The sequence below is a fragment of the Triticum urartu genome, chromosome 6 (genome assembly GCF_003073215.2).
Source record: "Triticum urartu cultivar G1812 chromosome 6, Tu2.1, whole genome shotgun sequence".
Classification (NCBI taxonomy): Eukaryota; Viridiplantae; Streptophyta; class Magnoliopsida; order Poales; family Poaceae; genus Triticum; species Triticum urartu.
Window position 1 is genome coordinate 62,765,416 of NC_053027.1, and position 22,109 is coordinate 62,787,524.

General features: G+C 45.9%; 1 protein-coding gene and 1 pseudogene across 1 annotated transcript; one reads left to right on the forward strand and one right to left on the reverse strand.

The window, feature by feature from the left end:
* Nucleotides 1-10,952: 10,952 nt before the first annotated feature.
* On the forward strand, nucleotides 10,953-15,146 carry LOC125517584 (annotated as a pseudogene).
* LOC125517583 (L-aspartate oxidase, chloroplastic) lies at nucleotides 15,130-19,424 on the reverse strand. Its single transcript, XM_048682792.1, has 9 exons — nucleotides 19,220-19,424; nucleotides 19,137-19,176; nucleotides 18,851-18,976; nucleotides 18,131-18,485; nucleotides 17,784-18,026; nucleotides 17,037-17,093; nucleotides 16,810-16,890; nucleotides 16,541-16,602; nucleotides 15,130-16,342 (listed from the first exon to the last, which is right to left on the reverse strand). The coding sequence occupies exons 3-9, from the start codon at nucleotides 18,961-18,963 to the stop codon at nucleotides 15,328-15,330; spliced, it is 1,926 nt and encodes a 641-aa protein (XP_048538749.1). The 5' UTR covers nucleotides 18,964-18,976; nucleotides 19,137-19,176; nucleotides 19,220-19,424; the 3' UTR covers nucleotides 15,130-15,327.
* Between the last annotated feature and the right edge of the window lie 2,685 nt (nucleotides 19,425-22,109).

Below are 22,109 nucleotides of genomic sequence, written 5' to 3' on the forward strand. Positions count from 1 at the left end.
CGATCGGGTGCTAAGCTAATGGAATGGGTCATGTCAATCACATCATTCTACTAATGATGTGATCCCGTTAATCAAATGACAACACATGTCTATGGTTAGGAAACATAACCATCTTTGATTAACGAGCTAGTCAAGTAGGGGCATACTAGTGACGTTTAGTTTGTCTATGTATTCACACAAGTATTATGTTTCCGGATAATACAATTCTAGCATGAATAATAAACATTTATCATGATATAAAGAAATAAAATAATAACATTATTATTGCCTCTAGGGCATATTTCCTTCAGTCTCCCACTTGCACTAGAGTCAATAATCTAGATCACATCGCCATGTGATTTAACATCAATAGTTCACATCACCATGTGATTAACACCCATAGTTCATATCGTTTACGGCTTTACGGCAGAGCAAAGCTGATGACTAGTCGATAGTTCAGTGTGCCATGCTTTACGGCTTAGAATCGGGACTTCAACGACGTTTTGAACGTCATGGAGCATATGAGATGTTCCAGGAGTTGAAGTTAATATTTCAAGCAAATGCCCGGATTGAGAGATATGAAGTCTCCAATAAGTTCTATAGCTGCAAGATGGAGCAGAACAGTTTTGTCAGTGAGCATATACTCAAAATGTCTGGGTATAATAATCACTTGATTCAGATGGGAGTTAATCTTCCAGATGATTGCGTCATTGACAAAATTCTCCAATCACTTCCACCAAGCTACAAGAGCTTCGTGATGAACTATAATATGCAAGGGATGAATAAGACTATTCCCGAGCTCTTCGCAATGCTGAAAGCTGCGGAGGTAGAAATCAAAAAGGAGCATCAAGTGTTGATGGTCAACAAGACCACTAGTTTCAAGAAAAAGGGCAAAGGGAAGAAGAAGGGGAACTTCAAGAAGAACAGCAAGCAAGTTGCTGCTCAAGAGAAGAAACCCAAGTCTGGACCTAAGCCTGAAACTGAGTGCTTCTACTGCAAGCAGACTGGTCACTGGAAGCGGAACTGCCCCAAGTATTTGGCGGATAAGAAGGATGGCAAGGTTAACAAAGGTATATGTGATATACATGTTATTGATGTGTACCTTACTAGAGCTCGCAGTAGCACCTGGGTATTTGATACTGGTTCTGTTGCTAATATTTGCAACTCGAAACAGGGACTACGGATTAAGTGAACACTGGCAAAGGACGAGGTGACGATGCGCGTAGGAAATGGTTCCAAAGTCGATGTGATCGCGGTCGGCACGCTACCTCTACATCTACCTTCGGGATTAGTATTAGACCTAAATAATTGTTATTTGGTGCCAGCGTTGAGCATGAACATTATATCTGGATCTTGTTTAATGCGAGACGGTTATTCATTTAAATCAGAGAATAATGGTTGTTCTATTTATATGAGTAATATCTTTTATGGTCATGCACCTTTGAAGAGTGGTCTATTTTTGATGAATCTCGATAGTAGTAGTACACATATTCATAATGTTGAAGCCAAAAGATGCAGAGTTGATAATGATAGTGCAACTTATTTGTGGCACTACCGTTTAGGTCATATCGGTATAAAGCGCACGAAGAAACTCCATACTGATGGACTTTTGGAACCACTTGATTATGAATCACTTGGTACTTGCGAACCGTGCCTCATGGGCAAGATGACTAAAACACCGTTCCCCGGTACTATGGAGAGAGCAACAGATTTGTTGGAAATCATACATACAGATGTATGTGGTCCGATGAATATTGAGGCTCGTGGCGGATATCGTTATTTTCTCACCTTCACAGATGACTTAAGCAGATATGGGTATATCTACTTAATGAAATATAAGTCTGAAACATTTGAAAAGTTCAAAGAATTTCAGAGTGAAGTTGAAAATCATCGTAACAAGAAAATAAAGTTTCTACGATCTGATCATGGAGGAGAATATTTGAGTTACGAGTTTGGTGTACATTTGAAACAATGCGGAATAGTTTCGCAACTCACGCCACCCGGAACACCATAGCGTAATGGTGTGTCCGAACGTCATAATCGTACTTTACTAGATATGGTGCGATCTATGATGTCTCTTACTGATTTACCGCTATCGTTTTGGGGTTATGCTTTAGAGACGGCCGCATTCACGTTAAATAGGGCACCATCAAAATCCGTTGAGACGACGCCTTATGAACTATGGTTTGGCAAGAAACCAAAGTTGTCGTTTCTTAAAGTTTGGGGCTGCGATGCTTATGTGAAAAAGCTTCAACCTGATAAGCTCGAACCCAAATCGGAGAAATGTGTCTTCATAGGATACCCAAAGGAGACTGTTGGGTACACCTTCTATCACAGATCCGAAGGCAAGACATTCGTTGCTAAGAATGGATCCTTTCTAGAGAAGGAGTTTCTCTCGAAAGAAGTGAGTGGGAGGAAAGTAGAACTTGACGAGGTAACTGTACCTGCTCCCTTATTGGAAAGTAGTACATCACAGAAACCTGTTTCTGCGACACCTACACCAATTAGTGAGGAAGCTAATGATAATGAAACTTCAGAACAAGATACTACTGAACCTCGTAGATCAACCAGAGTAAGATCCGCGCCAGAGTGGTACGGTAATCCTGTTCTGGAAATCATGCTACTAGATCATGATGAACCTACGAACTATGAAGAAGCGATGGTGAGCCCAGATTCCGTAAAATGGCTTGAAGCCATGAAATCTGAGATGGAATCGATGTATGAGAACAAAGTATGGACTTTGGTTGACTTGCCCGTTGATCGGCAAGCAATTGAGAATAAATGGATCTTCAAGAAGAAGACTGACGCTGACGGTAATATTACTGTCTACAAAGCTCGACTTGTCACAAAAGGTTTTCGACAAGTTCAAGGGGTTGACTACGATGAGACCTTCTCACCCATAGCGATGCTTAAGTCTGTCCGAATCATGTTAGCAATTGCCGCATTTTATGATTATGAAATTTGGCAGATGGATGTCAAAACTACATTCCTGAATGGATTTCTGGAAGAAGAGTTGTATATGATGCAACCGGAAGGTTTTGTCGATCCAAAGGGAGCTGACAAAGTGTGCAAGCTCCAGCGATCCATTTATGGACTGGTGCAAGCCTCTCGGAGTTGGAATAAATGCTTTGATAGTGTGATCAAAGCATTTGGTTTTATACAGGCTTTCGGAGAAGCCTGTATTTACAAGAAAGTGAGTGGGAGCTCTGTAGCATTTCTGATATTATATGTGGATGACATATTATTGATTGGAAATGATATAGAATTTCTGGATAGCATAAAGGGATACTTGAATAAGAGTTTTTCAATGAAAGACCTCGGTGAAGCTGCTTACATATTAGGCATAAAGATCTATAGAGATAGATCAAGACGCTTAATTGGACTTTCACAAAGCACATACCTTGACAAGATTTTGAAGAAGTTCAAAATGGATCAAGCAAAGAAAGGGTTCTTGCCTGTGTTACAAGGTGTGAAGTTGAGTCAGACTCAATGCCCGAGCACTGCAGAAGATAGAGAGAAAATGAAAGATGTTCCCTATGCTTCAGCCATAGGCTCTATCATGTATGCAATGCTGTGTACCAGACCTGATGTGTGCCTTGCTATAAGTCTAGCAGGGAGGTATCAAAGTAATCCAGGAGTGGATCACTGGACAGCGGTCAAGAACATCCTGAAGTACCTGAAAAGGACTAAGGATATGTTTCTCGTATATGGAGGTGACAAAGAGCTCATCGTAAACGGTTACGTTGATGCAAGCTTTGACACTGATCCGGACGATTCTAAATCGCAAACCGGATACGTGTTTACATTAAACGGTGGAGCTGTCAGTTGGTGCAGTTCTAAACAAAGCGTCGTGGCGGGATCTACATGTGAAGCGGAGTACATAGCTGCTTCGGAAGCAGCAAACGAAGGAGTCTGGATGAAGGAGTTCATATCCGATCTAGGTGTCATACCTAGTGCATCGGGTCCAATGAAAATCTTTTGTGACAATACTGGTGCAATTGCCTTGGCGAAGGAATCCAGATTTCACAAAAGAACCAAGCACATCAAAAGACGCTTCAATTCCATCCGGGATCTAGTCCAGGTGGGAGACATAGAGATTTGCAAGATACATACGGAGCTGAATGTAGCAGACCCGTTGACTAAGCCTCTTCCACGAGCAAAACGTGATCAGCACCAAAGCTCCATGGGTGTTAGAATCATTACTGTGTAATCTAGATTATTGACTTTAGTGCAAGTGGGAGACTGAAGGAAATATGCCCTAGAGGCAATAATAAAGTTATTATTTATTTCCTTATATCATGATAAAAGTTTATTATTCATGCTAGAATTGTATTAACCGGAAACATAATACATGTGTGAATACATAGACAAACAGAGTGTCACTAGTATGCCTCTACTTGACTAGCTCGTTAATCAAAGATGGTTATGTTTCCTAACCATGGACAAAGAGTTGTCATTTGATTAACGGGATCACATCATTAGTTGAATGATCTAATTGACATGACCCATTCCATTAGCTTAGCACCCGATCGTTTAGTATGTTGCTATTGCTTTCTTCATGACTTATACATGTTCCTATGACTATGAGATTATGTAACTCCCGTGTGCCGGAGGAACACTTTATGTGCTACCAAACGTCACAACGTAACTGGGTGATTATAAAGGTGCTCTACAGGTGTCTCCAAAGGTACATGTTGGGTTGACGTATTTCGAGATTAGGATTTGTCACTCCGATCGTCGGAGAGGTATCTCTGGGCCCTCTCGGTAATGCACATCACTTAAGCCTTGCAAGCATTGCAACTAATGAGTTAGTTGCGGAATGATGTATTACGGAACGAGTAAAGAGACTTGTTGGTAACGAGATTGAACTAGGTATTGGATACCGACGATCGAATCTCGGGCAAGTAACATACCGATGACAAAGGGAACAACGTATGTTGTTATGCGGTCTGACCGATAAAAGATCTTCGTAGAATATGTAGGAACCAATATGGGCATCCAGGTCCCGCTATTGGTTATTGACCGGAGACGTGTCTCGGTCATGTCTACATTGTTCTCGAACCCGTAGGGTCCGCACGCTTAAGGTTTCGATGACAGTTATATTATGAGTTTATACGTTTTGATGTACCGAAGGTTGTTCGGAGTCCCGGATGAGATCACGGACATGACGAGGAGTCTCGAAATGGTCGAGACATAAAGATTGATATATTGGAAGCCTATGTTTGGATATCGGAAGTGTTTCGGGTGAAATCGAGATTTTACCAGAAAACCGGGAGGTTACCGGAACCCCCCGGGAGGTGCATGGGCCTTAATGGGCCTTAGTGGAAAAAGAGGAGAGGCGGCCAGGGCTGGGCCGCGCGCCCCTCCCCCCTAGTCCGAATAGGACAAGGAGAGAGGGGGACGGCGCCCCCCTCCTTCTCTCTCTCTCTCTATTCCCACCTCGCGAATCCTATTCCAACTAGGATTGGGGGAGAAGTCCTACTCCCGGAGGGAGTAGGACTCCTCCTGGCGCGCCCTATGATGGCCGGCCGGCCTCCCCCTCTTGAACCTTTATATACGGAGGCAGGGGCACCCCTAGAGACACAAGTTGATCCACGTGATCATATTCTTAGCCGTGTGCGGTGCCCCCTTCCATCATAGTCCTCGATAATATTGTAGCGGTGCTTAGGCGAAGCCCTGCGACAGTAGTACATCAAGATCGTCACCACGCCGTCGTGCTGACGGAACTCTTCCCCGACACTTTGCTGGATCGGAGTCCGGGGATCGTCATCGAGCTGAACGTGTGCTAGAACTCGGAGGTGCCGTAGTTTCGGTGCTTGATCGGTCGGGCCGTGGAGACGTACGACTATATCAACCAAACGCTTCCGTTGTCGATCTACAAAGGTACGTAGATCACACTCTCCCCTCTCGTTGCTATGCATCACCATGATCTTGCGTGTGCGTAGGAATTTTTTTGAAATTACTACGTTCCCCAACACTTCTTTCTCCTCGTGCTCTTCCTCCCACTCCTCCGTCTCTCCGGTGCTACTCGACGTCAAGGCCGAGCCCGCGGCGGAGACGCCGCTCGGCCGGCGCACTCGCAGCGCCGACATCGTCATCAACGAGGGCGGCCGGCGCGCCTCCTCGTTGGCTCCTCCTCCGCGCTTCGTCAAGCCAAAGACGGAGGCGGGGCTCGCGCCGGTGAAGACGGAGCCGGGTCTCCCGGCCGTGAAGACAGAACACGGCAACGTGGAGCTCGACGACGACGCGACCCTGGAATGGGCACGCAAGGACTCCCTGAAGATGGCGAGGGAGCGCCAGTGCGCCGCCCTGCGGCGCTTCGCGCAGTGCCGTCGGGGCCGCGACGAAGGAGGAGGGGTCGTTATCGACGACAGCGCCGCCGCCGCCACCAGTCCGCCATGGCGACGCCAGGTCCAGCAGGGGTGCCCGCGTCAAGGAGGAGAAGGCCGACGATGACGACAACGGTGAGGATGGCGGCGACGATGACTACTCAGCATTCAGCCAGTTTCTTTTTTAGATTAGTTATATATTTGCTATGTAATGAAAATCCGCGAACATGTCTAATATATGCCCAAGTTTGCCGAAATTTAGTCGTGTTTAGCCGAACTTCGCCGAACTTTGCCAAAATTTGCTATATATTTTTCTTTTTTGAACGCGCCTGGGGGCGGCCCTGGGGCCGGCGGCTGGGGACCAACTCGCCCCCAGGCCGATTTTTTGCGCCGGCTCACCCCCAGGCGGCGATTTTAGGCGCCCCCTGGGGGGCCAACGGCTGGAGATGCTCTGAAACACAGGTTTTCTGCGCGCGATATTTACCGCCGCTGTTGGAGATGCTCTAAGGAAGAAGCGCTATGATATCAGTAGAACTATGGAAGGAACTAGGAAAAGGAAGGTCAGAGATGTCTGGCATCTATAATCTATAATACCAAAATAGTTCATCCCCACTATGTTATTTCTCTTAACATGCAGCCTATCCACATCAGCAGGTCAGCCATGTCATCGTTTCACTACTGACTTACATGAGGGACCGATCAAAAGCACAAGCTGATGTGGTTGTCCCCTCTTCAATGGCACTACACACTGAGAAAAAAAGTTGAATGGCATGCCTGGTTCCACTCACATAATAAATTCTGTGTTCGTTTCCCCTCCATCATTTAGTAACCGATGGCCAGAGTAAAAAAATCGTGTGATTTAATCTCTGTAGTGCTCATCGGTTCTTCTTCATCTTCTTTAACTGATTAGATAGTGGGAAGTATACTATTAAAAGCCGAGACACACCATCCTATCCTCATCTCCCCACATTGCCTCTTCCTTCCCCGTATGTGCTCAAATAATGGTGTTCTCTGTGGCTCCATGAGACCATGACAAGTTTGTGAGCAGGCATAGGTGGATTTGGATTTGATCTATCCCCGACCGCCCCCCTATGGGTGTGGATCTGCGGCAACTACAGGCCACGGGGCCACTGCATTCTTTGTAGTTCCATGCCAAGTTCGTGGTGGGGATCAGTTGCTTCAGATTCGATTGATCCACCGTCATGCGCCCGTGCACCATGGGTGCATTCGGCGGCAACTACGGGCTAGGGGCCGTGCTCTTCTTCTCCGCCTGGATCATGCTAGGCCCTCAACGGGCTGGTGCGGCCTGCTCCCAATGGGTTCCGATGACCTACATGTCTGTACCCGACCTATGTCCCCATTCCCGCTCCCAACAAGGGTTCCTCTGACAGGTAGTACGAGTTATTCCTATAGCACGAGGGGTGGAAGAAGATCGATGAGCACGTTTGGAAGGTTGACGACATGTTGTCCGTGCTTTTCATCCCCCTACAACGGTGGAAGCTACAAGTAGGTGAAGGCATGCTTTATTGTTTGTTATATACTGTATCAATATATGGTCATGTATATCAAGCATTGCTACTTGCAGAGGTAAAAGGAACGGACAGCAACTCCGCAACTGAACCGCCAACTGCGCCTTTAATTACTAGGCTCAATTGTCATCATCCGCCGCAACTTCCTGACGTTTGGTGAGTTCAGTTCGTCTTCAGCCTTCACTACTTAATCTAATCAAACGCTTTATCTGTTTTTTTTGTCAGATTCAACCGCAAGCTGCGCAACAATTTTCTGCAGACAGCGAGGGATATTTGTGGTTTCCTCCTGCATAGGTCTCTTCTTGCCCACTTTCATAATCAGGCTTCCCATCTCTGAAATTTATTGTTTGAATTGGATTAACACATGACATGGGCCTTATATTTCTTTCAGTACGTATAGGACAACAACGGCATATTGTTCCCTCCATTCGATGCAATCCATTGGTTCAAACAAATCATCTAATACTCAGGACTACAACTTACTGTCATTTTTATATATGCAAGTCATGATCGCCACTTAAGTTTAAAGAAAGGCTTGGATTATTTTAGTTTGGCATATATGTGATTCAACTACATTTCCTCCTTTTTCTTCTACTCTGCACAGGGTGGATGTACCGGAATTATGCACACACAAATCACCAGTGAGGTGGTTACAGCCCCATTCACTTGCTGCACAATAATTTGGTTGTATATCGATCATTCTACATGCCACACACCCTTCCACCATGCTCGCTCACCTTATTAGAAGCAGCAATTTACTGCAGCTAGCACATGTAAGCATGCCTACATCCATGTGAGTATCCAATGCATTTCTTCTGTGAACTGTTATGCATGCACGCCAGCACACACGCAATTTCATCATCACATTCTTTAGTAGATCCTGATAATGTCATTTAGATGATTATTTGTTGAGTACATGCACACTATTTTTCTGACTCTGATTTATGTGGGAGCTTAGCTATTATGTGAGATCAAAGGGAATTCACTCCAGCGATGGATATACACAATCATTTGTGTTTTATGTGTTGTTAGTTTTAAAAGGCAATTGAAATTCGTGGCTTGACGTTGCTGGTCATAGACTATGACTGTCAATTACGTTCTCCTTCACATATTTAGTCATTTAATAGCTTTCATTGGCTCACTTTCTCCATTCAAAAATCTGACCTTCAGATTTACGTAGAGCAACATTTAGTGTTCATGCACATGTCTGATAGATAGTGCCACGTTCCAGTCCTTGGCGGTGGAGTTCATTCTTGCACATGTATTGTGTTCTTTTTTTTTTGTGAGAAACATGTATTGTGTTCTTAGAAACAATATTTGATGATATGTCCGGCGTCAGCCAATCTTTTTGTGAACACTTGCTAGAGTATATGGTACACTGAGTTTATGCACTACCTTATTTTCTTCTTTTCGATTTTCTATATAACAACATAGTATCACAATGGTTTCGCAGCAACGCGCGGGGCATCCTCTAATTCTACAAGACATAGAAGAAATCAGTGGCTTTTTTTTCAAACTTTTGCCCTTAATTTTTTTTTGATCGTAATAACTTTATTCCTCAGATAATAGCAAGGTCATTTACATAGTTGTGAAGAATAAAATCAGGGACGAAAGTCTCCCAAAACTCAGAAGTACTATTGCTAAAACAATGCTTTGCTAATCCATCCACTAGCATATTTGCCTCTCTGCTACAGAACTCATAGCTAATACGTGCAAACTCCATTGCCAAGAGGGAGCACTCTGCCACCACAGGAACATCCACTCCCATATAAGCATCCGGGTCAGATATAGCTTCCAAAGCGTTCATACAATCCGACTCAATGATGAGATTTGTGCATCCCAAATTCGCTGCCAAGTATAGTCCAGAACAGATGGCCATTAGCTCAGCTGATCCCGTGCTTGAGACATGAGGTAATGCTAATGTTGCCGCTCCCAAAAATTTGCCCTGATCGTCACGGGCGACAACTCCACAAGCTCCACTGAGGTTCTCCTCATGAAATGATGCATCAACATTCACCTTTATAACTCCCCTACTTGGCTTCTTCCACACTTGATCATTCTTGCGGATGGGCTGGTTTGGAGTATTTACACGGACAAAATTGGTAACAAGTACCCGAATTGAGATTGCTGATTGCTCTGGAGTTGGGACAGTCTCCCCCTTCGCAACTTGCCTCCTTTGCCACCATATAAACCCCATGGCCACCAGGATGAGCTCCGCAGTGGGAATATCATGTGTAGTCATATGCAGGCGGATCAGAATGTCCAAAGTGATAGACCCGGATCGGTCCTGCACAACTGCTCTGTCGATCTTCTCAGTTAACCCTAGTGATGACCACACTTGCGTTGCTCTATAACATGTGAACAGACAATGTTGAATGTCTTCCAAACCAACTTTGCATATCGGGCATTGCGGGATCAAGGTTATGTGTCTGCCCGCGAGTACACTGTAGCATGGAAGTACTCCCTTAAGTACTTTCCAACCAAAGTGTTTGATCTTTCCCGGTAAACGAAGATGCCATAGTTCCTTCCAAACCCCGCTAAGTTGAGCACTCCCTGGACTGTTCGAATTTGCATACTGGCGACCGAACTGGTGGTCAAATTCTAAGTGATATGCCGAGCGTACTGAGAAGGTTCCACACTTTGTATAGTGCCATGCCACAAAATCTTCTAGTGCTTCAACATGTAGTGGAATTTGTAGTATTCTGCGTACATCTACTGGTGAGAACACGCTCTGAATTAGTGCCTCGTCCCACTCACCCGTATGAGGGTCAATTATCTCTTGCACTTTTGACAACATGATTCCACTTCTAGGGGTGATAATCTTCCTTGTTGGACTTGATGGGGCCATGGATCATCCCAAATGTTAATTTGTGAACCAATGCCCACTCGCCAAATACATCCCCTCTTGAAAGTTTGTATCCCAGCAACCAAACTTTGCCCTTAATTATATTGGCTAGTAGAGGAGGAGATGTTTATGGGTAAATTGTATTCCTAATTTCCCGGATTAACTTAAATGAAAGGCCGTTGATTTGAAAAGGAAAAGAAAAGAAAGATTACATGTAGCCGCATCCAAGCAACACATCGACTTGGCACGTCTGCTTCACTGCTTGTAACGAACGCCTCCCACTTCCACATCGAACCTAAAATTCCCCAATCCCACACCTCCGTCCACCGTCCTCCCGCCGCTGGACGCGCCGGCGGTTGGTCGTCGCCGGCGCGCGCTCGCACTCACCGTGGCTGCAGGAAGAAGCGAGCGAGACCACTCTGTCCAGTGTCTCCTCCGTCCGCCCTCCTCCAACCAGGGCTTGGTCGTTGCCGCCAGCATTCACCGCTGCTGCAGAAATTAGACTGCGACAATGTCACGCTTTCAGGTTCGCTCGTTCTCTATCTCCGTTTCCTCACGCGCCCACGAGCTGCTGGACGAACTCCACGACCACCTGGGCTTCAGAACGCTCAGGCCAGAGCTCGCGCACCAACTGTTCGACGAAATGCTGCGCCAACCTGAGTATCAGCTCGTGCACTCAGCGGCTTATTTGCTGCACTTGCGCGTGCGCCGCCCTCACCTGCCTGCACCGATAGCCCTGCCCTCGCCATTGATCTCTTCAACCGCATGGCCCGAGCAGGCCGTCGCCAGGCGACAGCACCCACCATTTCCCCCTACAGCATACTAATGGAGTGTTGCCACCGAGCATGCCGCCCAGACCTAGGGCTTGCCTTCTTCGGCCGCCTCCTCAAGACAGGCATCCCGACAAACATCATTGACTACAGCAGCTTGTTCAAGTGCCTCTGTGACATGAAGCGCACAGAGGAGGCTCTGAACGTGCTGCTCCATAAGATGCCCGACGACCTGCCTAATGTCATCTCCTACTCAGTGATTCTCAAGAGCTTCTGCGACAATGGGAGGAGCCAGCTTGCGCTTGATCTGCTCCAGATGATGGCCAAAAAAGGCGCTGACCACTCCCCCGACGTGATGTCATACAACATGGTAATTGGTGGCTTCTTTAAGGAGGGTGAAGTAAGCAAAGCATGCGATCTATTCCAAGAAATGATACGACAGGGGATTGTGCCTACTGAGGTGACATATAGCTCCATTATCAATGCGCTATGCAAAGCAAGAGCAATGGACAAGGCAGAGGTGGTTCTTCGATCAATGGTTCATAATGGGGCCCAACCAGATGCTGTGACATATAATAGCTTGATCCAAGGATATTCAACTTTGGGACAGTTGAAATAAGTCGCTAGGTTGTTTAAAGTGATGAGAAGCCAAGGTGTTATGCCAAGCGTTGTTACCTACAACTCACTCATGACCTGCCTTTGCAAGAATGGAAGATTCAAGGAAGCTGTTGAATTTTTTTATTCCATGGCCGTGAACGGACGAAAACCCTGATGTCATCTCATACTCTGTTTTGCTCCATGGGTACGCTAAAGAAGGATCCCTCATTGATATGATTGATCTCTGTGAGCGGATGCCAAGAGATGGAGTTGTACCCAACCTCCATTGTTTCAACATACTGATTAATGCATATGCTAAGCATGGAATGATGGATGTGGCCCTGCTTTTCTTCGAAGATATGTTGAAGCAGGGGGGTGAAGCCTAATGAATTCACTTATTTAACTGTGATATCTGCATTTTGCAAGATGGGCAGGATGGATGATGCGATGGAAAAATTCCGTGAGATGATTGATATGGGAGTACCAGTTGACACAGAAGTTTACATGTGCATAGTTGAGGGTTATTTTAAAAATGGTGATTCAGTGAAAGCCAAGGATTTTATTACCAAAATGAAGAACAAGGATATTCCAAATAGGCCACAGAAGGGTAATTATTGAACACGGAAAATTCAATGAGATGATCGATATGGGAGTACCACGTGATACAACTGTTTACATGTGCATGATTGAGGGTTATTTGAATCACGGTGACTCCATGAAAGCGAAGGAATTGATTACTGAAATGAAGAACAAGGATATTCGTCATAGGCCGCAGAAGGGTAATTGAAGAACACAATATCTTTGACATGGTCACAAGTACTGGTGAGGCCTGATCTTGTTACATTTACTTAAATGATCGACGGATATTGCTTAGTTGTCAAGATAAAAGACACATTTAGAGTACTTGGTGCTAAATACTCGTTACTTACCATGGTTATTCTCTCGATTTTTTTTTGAAACTATGATCTTTTTTATAGCAAATTCGGAAACTATATGACTTAAAGTGTTATTTGTAAAACTATGACCCCGTCGGCCTTTTTTAGACCGAAGACCAACTTTTTGGTCAGCACTAAGCCGAAATAGGCTTAGCTGTTTTCGGCTTTGCTCGGGCCGAAGACCACTCATCGGTCATCTTTTGGCCGAAGAGCTCATAAGCACACTGCTGCGTACTCCGGCGTACGGCACAGACGACCTGAACGTGTGCACACACGTTAGCTGCACCGAGATTCTATGCCGATGCATGTGTTTAGTACGTGGGCAGCTCGCCGGCTGGCTGGTTGTGTGCACGTATTTGTATACATACGCGTGCTTGCCGGCTGGACTATATCGGGTACGTATATTGTACTGGTATTTCAGCCATTACTTCTCCGCCAATACATGTGCGCACGTTGGCGGCATGCGTGTGTGCTAGTACGTATGCACCAAGTCCTGATGCATGCATTGCTATCTCGGTCCTGATGCATGCATTAGCCACGCATGAACCACATGCAATACCGATCAGCCCTTCGATGCATCAGTCTAGCATCATATGTACGATACGCATGCATCGATTGCCGGCCAGGCGCTCTTCGGCCAAAAGATGACCGAAGAGTGGTCTTCGGCCAGAGCAAAGCCGAAAACAGCACTTCCGCCCAGCTATGCCTGTCTTCGGCCATTAGGAGACCGAAGAGTCTACTTCGGCCTAGTACTGACCGAAAAGTTGGTCTTCGGCCTAAAAGAGGCCGACGGGCCGGGTCATAGTTTTGCAAATAACACATTAGGTTATATAGTTTTCGAATTTGCTATAAAAAATGTCATAGTTTCAAAAAAAAATCTATTCTCTCATGATCATTCTTTCGAAGGGAAAGAGAACAGAACAATTTCACTTTCCTGCCCTAAATGATTTCTGAAGTCCAAACACTGCAATTGACCATTGAGCATGAAGCTTTAGTATTGCGCCAAATTGTTACTATGAAGATATTATTAGCCGAGTGCTTCCTGGTAGCACCTGGCTGTGATGATGATACCGTATTAGTGCTTATGCCTGTATGTATCATTTCAGTTCATGTTTGGCATACTTACCGCATGTGTTTTGCATTCGCTGTTAAAAACCTGACTGGCTCTGAGCACTGAGGACAACATGACCAGTCGATGTGCCAATAATCGGGCAAATGACCAGTCGATGGCTGGGTACTTGTAGCAACAAAGCAAAGAAGAGGTCAAAAAGTAGAAGGGATATGCCATTTTATCCTGGAGTTTTTTTTTAAGTTCTATATTTATTCCTTATGCCAGCTATATGAATGGACATCCTTTATCACTTGTTTTCTTTCACGATGCTTAAATAGGTTTTCAGGGCTTCCAAGTGTGGTTGTTTAATACAGACTGTTCCTAAAATGTCATAAGCTTTTCAGAGTTTTCTTTTCTGTTTGCATGAAATAACCTTGCTTTCCCGACATCACATCGCATGACTTGTCAAGTTCTTCAATCTCTGCAAGGAGGTATCAATGCTGAATTATTTATTTTATTTGTATTGCAGGTGCTAGCATATTCTTGATTTCATCTGTCATCATCAGCAGGTGCTAGCATATTCCAGTAATGATATATTATTGAAGTACTCCTAGTCGTTCAAGAGTGTACTATGTTTTGGATAAACACGGTCTTAAGCAACTTCAATAGTTTTATACTCCCCCCGTTCCTAAATATAAGCCTTTTTAAAGATTCTAATACGGACTACATACAGAGCAAAATGAGTGAATCTACACTCTAAAATACGTCTATATACATATTAGCAGCCAGTATCAAGTTTGAATGGGAGTATTATTAAATGGGCGTCTATATACATATTAGCTGCTTATACATCTATATACACATTACCAACCAGTATCAAGTTTGAATACGTCTATATACATATTAGCTGCTTATAGACATATTAGCAACCAGTATCAAGTTTGAATACGTCTATATACATATTAGCTGCTTATATTTAGGGAGTATATTATTAAATGGGCGTAGGAATAAAGTACAAATCATCTGCAGTCCTATACATCTGAAATATTAGAACATGATCCCAGCCACACCTGACAAGTTACAACACCTGAAGCTGATGTGAATGGTAAAATAAGCAAGTACATTGATACAACAGGCTACTTCAGACTAATTATAACTGAAGAATCAATTACAACTCCAGCTTTGCTGGATTAGTATACTGCAAGATTAAAAGGCTACTTCAGCCTAATTCAGTAATTTTAATAAATTAATGAATCTTCACGCCCCAAAACTCCATGATATGGGCGTGGCAACTATTTGCACTGCAGCTGCCTCTGCAATGGCTTTGAACTCCATGTTAGCTCTTGGATAGCAGTAGGGAAGATCACTGTAGGCTTCCTCTTGCTCTCCTCCAGGTAAGGGAAGTCCTCAGTGAAGTGCAGGCCACGGCTCTCCCGCCTCGCAAGCGCGCTCTTCACAACCAGCTTTGCGCAGCAGAAGAGGTTCCTCATTTCGCAGGCCTCGATCCCCACTGTGGCAGGCTTCCAGCCCCTCCTGAATAAGAATTCCTCCCACTCTGACTCTAGATCACCAATCTTCCATTCTGCATTCTTCAGCCGGTTCGTCGACCGCACTATACCGACGTACTCCCACATTATGGATTGCAGCTCCATCCTGGTCTTCTTTGTCCTCTCAATGATGTCAGACAGTACATTGTCCTTAATGGAGACAGAGAGCATAGGGCGTGCCCATTTCTCCGCGAGACAAGGGTCAGCATCCGCATCCACCATGTGGTCGATAGAGGGCTGCACGGCTCTCTGAGCGAATACCAATGCTTCCAGCAATGAGTTGCTTGCAAGACGATTAGCACCGTGCAATCCAGTGCAAGCAACCTCACCAGCGACATACAAGCCTTTCACACTCGTCTCCCCTTGCAACCCAGCCCGAACACCACCGCACATGTAATGAGCTGCAGGGACGACAGGTATGGGCTGCTGTGTGATGTCCAGACCGTGCCGCAGGCATTCAGCTGCAATGTTTGGAAAATGAGCAAGAATTTTCTCCCTTGGCTTGTGGCTGATGTCCAAGAGAACATACTTCTCTCCACGTTTCTTCAGTTGATCATCTATGCTTCTTGCAACCACATCCCTTGGTGCCAACTCGGCACGGTCGTCGTATAAAGGCATAAATCTCTCCATGGATTGGTTGTAAAGAATTCCTCCATCTCCTCTGACTGCTTCTGTTACAAGAAATGCATTATCTCTTATTTTAGCTGGCTTTATTGGAAGGCCTTCGTCTGATAGTGCAGTTGGATGGAATTGCACAAACCTGTCATTGCGAAATAATGATGTTTTAGTATGCAACTCCAGAATTTCGGATACAAGCAAAAGTTGCAAAACTGAGTAAGGAAAATTAAAGGAACTGAGATCAACATGTTGCTACTGGTTCAACATTAATCAGGGAAGCATGAGTGAGTACTTCAGTGAACAAGGGATTAAATATATCTTAGAGTAAAGGAAAACTCACTCCATATTGGATATCACAGCCTGAGCGCGATGGCACATTGCGATTCCATCCCCAGTAGCCACCTGAAACATTGAGATTTAATGAGTATTAGGAGAGTTATGAGCATTTGACAACCTATTTCATATGAAAGATAAATCAGAGGACATGTCGCAATTATCTTTTAATATGGCATTCAAAACATATGGTGTAATGTGAGACAAAAGATAAACAAACACGCATAAAAGAATCCAACATATTAAAAGATAACGGAGACTGGGTGCTTGAAATACCGGTGGATTGGTTGTTGTGGGGTATATATGGCCAGCTCCTCCGGACGCAAGCAATGTTACTTTTGAGATGAAACGGACTACCTGGATACAAAGAAAGATGATAAGACCCAAGTGATATAAATGGAAGTAATCTTTGGTAGAAAAAGTGAGTAAATTGAAAATGATAAACAGTATAAGAGTAGAAGACAAAGATACTAGGTTGGATGTAAGAATTACAGTTGATGTACCTTTTGAGCTTTGGTGTCCAATGAATCCACTCCATAACAAAAGATTTCACCATTATTCTGCAGTAAAACACTCCATTTTAATCATTGTGCTTTGTGTGGAAACTCTAATAGGAGGTGCGGGTTGGGCGTGGTACATATATCAAACACATTTATTGAACATGAATTGTTATTTGGCTCCAGGGGTAACTCGAGTAACAAAATCCATGAAGTTGGATGTGTTTGAAACCAAAGGAATCAAAAGTGGAAATAAAAGCAAAAATTAGGTCCAGCTTGTCAATCAAAAGTCCAGCACGTGTAAAAATAGAAAAAAGTGACCTGCAAATTTAGCACTAGGTGAAACATTTAAAGGTTGCATTTTTAAGAGGTCACTATCAACAAACATTTGTAAGCTGACAACATCAGGACACCTATCATTGGTGCCTTATCACTTTCTAGTCTGTTTCCTGTAAACAGAACAGTTTAACGACAAGACTCTTCAGTCTTCTTTTAGCTACTAACTATTTCATTCCATGATTTTGTTGCTTGTTTAAGTCTCATTCCATGATTTTGTTGCTTGTTTAAGTCACTACGAGGAAAAGGTGGGAATGGCTATTCAGCCATAAATGGTAAATGACCAATCCCCAAAAATTGGCATCCAGTCAACTTTAGGACTTGTACAGAACTTTAGAGTACACAAGGTTTGAAAATGCGAAAAGAGGCAACACATTGAATCAGCAAATGATTGGCATACGAACCACAAACACCAACCTGACAGGTCAACAGATCAATGGCGAAGTGGTGGCCGAACACAGATATGTTCTCATCATTTTCAACCGCTTGAAGCAGCGCTCTTTCAATCTCTTTTCCAGTCATATCGGCAGAATGGACGATTCTGTTGTGAGAATGTCCACCTTCCCTTGCAAGGTGCAGCCTGCCATCTTCACCATGGTCAAATGAAGCACCCATGGCTATTAGCTCCTTGACACGCTCAGGACCTTCTGTGCATACTATCTGAAAGACAAGACAGGTGTTAGCAACCAAGAGTTATGAACCAATAACAGGCAAGGATCCACTAGAAGCAACCACAGCGCTTGTGACACGGAGGCTAAACTCACCCTGACGGTCTCCTCGTCGCAGAGATAAGCCCCTGCAACAATTGTGTCTTGCATATGGCTTTCAACAGAATCCTTGGGGCACAGAACGGCACTGACGCCGCCTTGCGCATAGTTGGTGTTGCTCTCATGAGGCTCTGCTTTGGTGATGATAGCAACAGACCCGTGCTTCGAGACTTCCAGGGCATACCTTAGGCCAGCGACACCACTGCCGATGACCACGAAATCGAAGTACCTCGTGGTGTCATCCTGCATGCATGGGAGGGCAGAGGCTCTGATGGAGCTGAACCTGTGCCTAATATGCTGTTGGGAAGCACTGACAGCCTTCACGCCCATGGAACGAGGGATAGCGCAAAGTCTGCAGCATAACCAACATGCTGTCATCAGCTTAAACAATGAAGACCGGCATTTCAGGATTTATCACCAAAAGCTTGCGGTTTCAACAAGCAACCAACTGGTAGGTTTTAGCAGGTTTTCAATTTCTTAGATGGATCCATTAGAAAATTCAACATTGGCTTAAAAAAATACTCATGGAGACAAAAAAAATCATCGAAAAAGAAAGATGAAGGTGAACATCTCACCAAACTGAATGATCATGGCAGACATGACCCCAGGTCATATATGCTTACAATTTAGACGGCGGCAGGCCATGGAATTACTTATTATTACAGCAAAAATTTGTGACATGCAGCTTGACCCTGTGAGAAAGGGCTGCAACTTCACCTGGAGATCTCGAGCTGGGCGCAGGTTCTGAAGGACAGAGAAGACGGGCGAGACGCCTGCATGTGTGCCCCCTGCACATGGAAGCCAGCAGAGCCGCACATTAGTCTGGCCATCCCGGCGCCGGCTCTGCACAGAGACAGAAAAAAAAGAATAGGAGGCGCAGAGATTGGTTCGGTCAGTAAAGAACCACGGGGAACCCACGAGATCTTGGCATGGCAGCAATAGTAAAAAAAAAGGGGGAATTCCAGAAGATCTAGGGAGCCGTTCGTGCCATTAAAAAACGTACCTCTAGAAAGATCTGATCGCGCCCGCAGCTGGGGGGGGGGGGGGGGGGGGGGGGGGGGGGGGGGGGGGGGGGGGGGGGGGGGGAACAGGGGCGGCTGCCGGCCGACGCTGGTGCTCCCAATGGCAGGCAGGGGAGAAGGAGGTGCTGGCGCTTGGCGCGGGCGGGAGTTGAGCGCGGCGGGCACGCCCTTTGGGCCTCCCCAAGGAGCGGGGCGGAGAGGCGGAGCGCGTGCGGAGGAGAGGGAGACAGCGGCGCGGGCGAGAGGGAAAGGGAGAGGGAGGGAGGGAGGGGGGGAAAAGGGGAGGAATTGAACGGAAAGGGAGGGGAAGGGAAAGGCGAGGAAAATTCCCCGCACCCACCCCGAGGTGGTGGCCTCATCGCCGCCGCCGGCGTCGTGCGGATTCGACTCTTTCTTCTTTCAGATGCTTTTTTCTTTTCTTTTTTTGTGGGGTAGTACTAAAGCCAAACTTCTTCTTTCAACTGCTGTCTCGGTCGATCCTTCCTTTCCGTTTTGGAATCTCGGGGCGCGGGGCCCGGCTGGGTGCGCTTTTCCACCAGGCCGCTGCGTGGCTGCGTCGCAGGCCCAGCCAAGAAGAGATGGGTGGGTGCTGCTGCTGCTGCTGCTAGGCAATGGCACAGCGAGCGGGCACACGTGTGTACAGTAAAAAAATAGTAGGTCTTTCACCAGTACTGAAATGTTTGTGGTCGGAGAATAAATCTGGATAAAGAATCGATCTTCTTTGAGTAAAGGCTGTCCCAATGTCCTGCGTAAGAGGTTAAAGATATCCTTAAGAGCAACTCCAACGGGCCTGACTCAAATGGACGGCGTTTTTGTCTGTTTTTTGTTCGTTTGGGTCAGCCGCCCGTTCGGCGTCCGTCTTCTTTTAGATTTGGGTCGGCAGTGCACCCAACACGCCGATCCATTTCATGACCGCACGTGCATAGATCATGCCAGCGGCCATGTCGTCACCCTGGTTTTGACGCTCCAATGTGCGGGAAAGGTTCGCATGAGCGGGGGAAAATCGGCCTAGCGCGCGCTGGTTTTGACGCTCCAGCACGTTGGTTTTGGCGCGTCGCGGCCGGCAAGGTGCTCCCTCCACACTGTCTGCCGCCCACTCGTCTCGCCCCCTCTCACTAGCCTCGCCGGCTCTGCGCCACCATGTCGATGCGCCGCCTGGGCGTTTCGGATTTTCACGGAGTCCGCGAGCACCGCTCCGGCGCCTTCTCCTCCGAGATCTGGTTTGGCGAGAAACGCCTCATTCTCGGCACCTTCGACACCACAGAGGAGGTGGCCCGCGCGTATGACGCGACGGCGTGGCGCCTCCTGAGGCCTCGCCGGGAGATGAATTTTCCTGACGTGTCGAGCCAGCGGGCGCAGGATCTCGCGCCTCTCCCGCGGCTTTTCACGGACGAGGACCGTCGTGACCACCGGAGGCGGCAGCGTCGCCTCGCCATCGCCGAGATGGACGTGGAAGCCATGGTGGTGTGGTGCGAACGCTTCCCGCAGGACATCTTCGACGAACGCCAGTTCTACAAGCAAAGGAGGACGGAGCGGGCCGCCTATCGGGAGGACAAGTGTGCGCGGAAGCAGGCCGCTCAATTGAACCTGAAGCTAGGAGAAGCATCGTCCTGGGACTCAGAGGGCCTACATTCAGATGTCGGAGGAGGACATTACCGAGTCGGAGTCGGAAAACGACGAGTAGTTGTTCTTTTCTTTTATCTGTCTATACTAGAACTATCTATGTATTATTTTTCTATCGGAAAAAAGGCCGGTGGCGTCGGCGACGAAGCAGGCGGGCGAGGGTGTGCTGTTGGATGGGAAAAGGCCATTGTGCCAACGACCAGCAGGCTCGGGGAGGAGAGAGGGCGAGCGTGCGCGCGTTCGTCTTGTGTCCGCGCCGACACAAATCCGGCTCAAAAATGGGCCAGGAATGGGTCGGCAGACGGACGAAAAGCGGACGCGTGTTCGTTTGGGTCGGCGTGCTAGGCCGATTTTTCTATGTGTGCCAACCTAAACGGACGATGGCGAACGAAATGGGTCGCTTCATTAAAGTTGCTCTAAAAACGGAAAATTCAAATGTCTAAAAACGGATTTTGGAAGGGTGGCTTCATTAGATGAGTCACACAAGCAATCCGGACATTCTCCATGTCTTGTTTCCGATTACCCGGAGGATTGCGCCGCACATCAATTCCTTATTGCGGGGTATTCTGATGGGGGAGTAAAGAAGGGTAACGAACTACCTGCTGGTAGCGTGGGAAGGAATTGGATTTTAGAGTTACATAGAAGTTCATGTTCAAGTTAGCTTTGTTAGCCAGTTCGGCCTCGCGTATTTTGCACCATCTTAAAAGTCTAAGTGCAATTTTGTGAAGACCAAAGGTGATTTCCTTTCGGCTAGCCTGGGCCCTAGTCCGTCACGGATTTGGAGCGCATTGCCAGATGGAAGGGATACAACGAAACATGGACTCAATAAACAGATTGTTATGTGAGAAGATACGAACCCGCGGACGGAAAATTTTATAAACTCCACGACATCGACATGGGGTATAGAAAAGTTGCAGGAATCTTTTCCTTCCTATGGATATTTAGACTATCAGAACATCCCTCTGAGCACTAGGAGGCAAGGGGATTTCTTGTCATGGCATTTTGATAACAAGGGAGTTTTCTCAGTCCGCTCTACATATATGATGTTAATCTATATCTATATCTATATCTATACCTATTATTAAAGGAAATAAATATTTTTGGTTTGATTTTGCTTTGTTTCGTCCCGTTCTAAGTATTTTCATGTACAATAATTTGTTTTTGGTAAGGTCCATTTTCCGTTTGACGAATATACATGTGCAAACGAAAAGAAACCGTGACGTGATGTACGTGCAAAGGAAATTAAGCGTACGTGTTAAGGAAACTAAGCAGACAGCCTATATTTCTATTTTTTTTTCTTATCAAGACAATGACCTCTCCTTTCAGACTTA

Bases quoted from the DNA above. Each gene is read 5' to 3' on its own strand.
- LOC125517583 (XM_048682792.1), bottom strand. From the start codon at position 18,963: ATGGCCAGACTAATGTGCGGCTCTGCTGGCTTCCATGTGCAGGGGGCA. The intron at 18,486-18,850 runs GTGAAGTTGCAG...GTTATGCTGCAG, and splicing joins GCCCAGCTCGAGATCTCCAG to ACTTTGCGCTATCCCTCGTT. The intron at 18,027-18,130 runs GTGAGTTTAGCC...CTTGTCTTTCAG, and splicing joins GCGACGAGGAGACCGTCAGG to ATAGTATGCACAGAAGGTCC.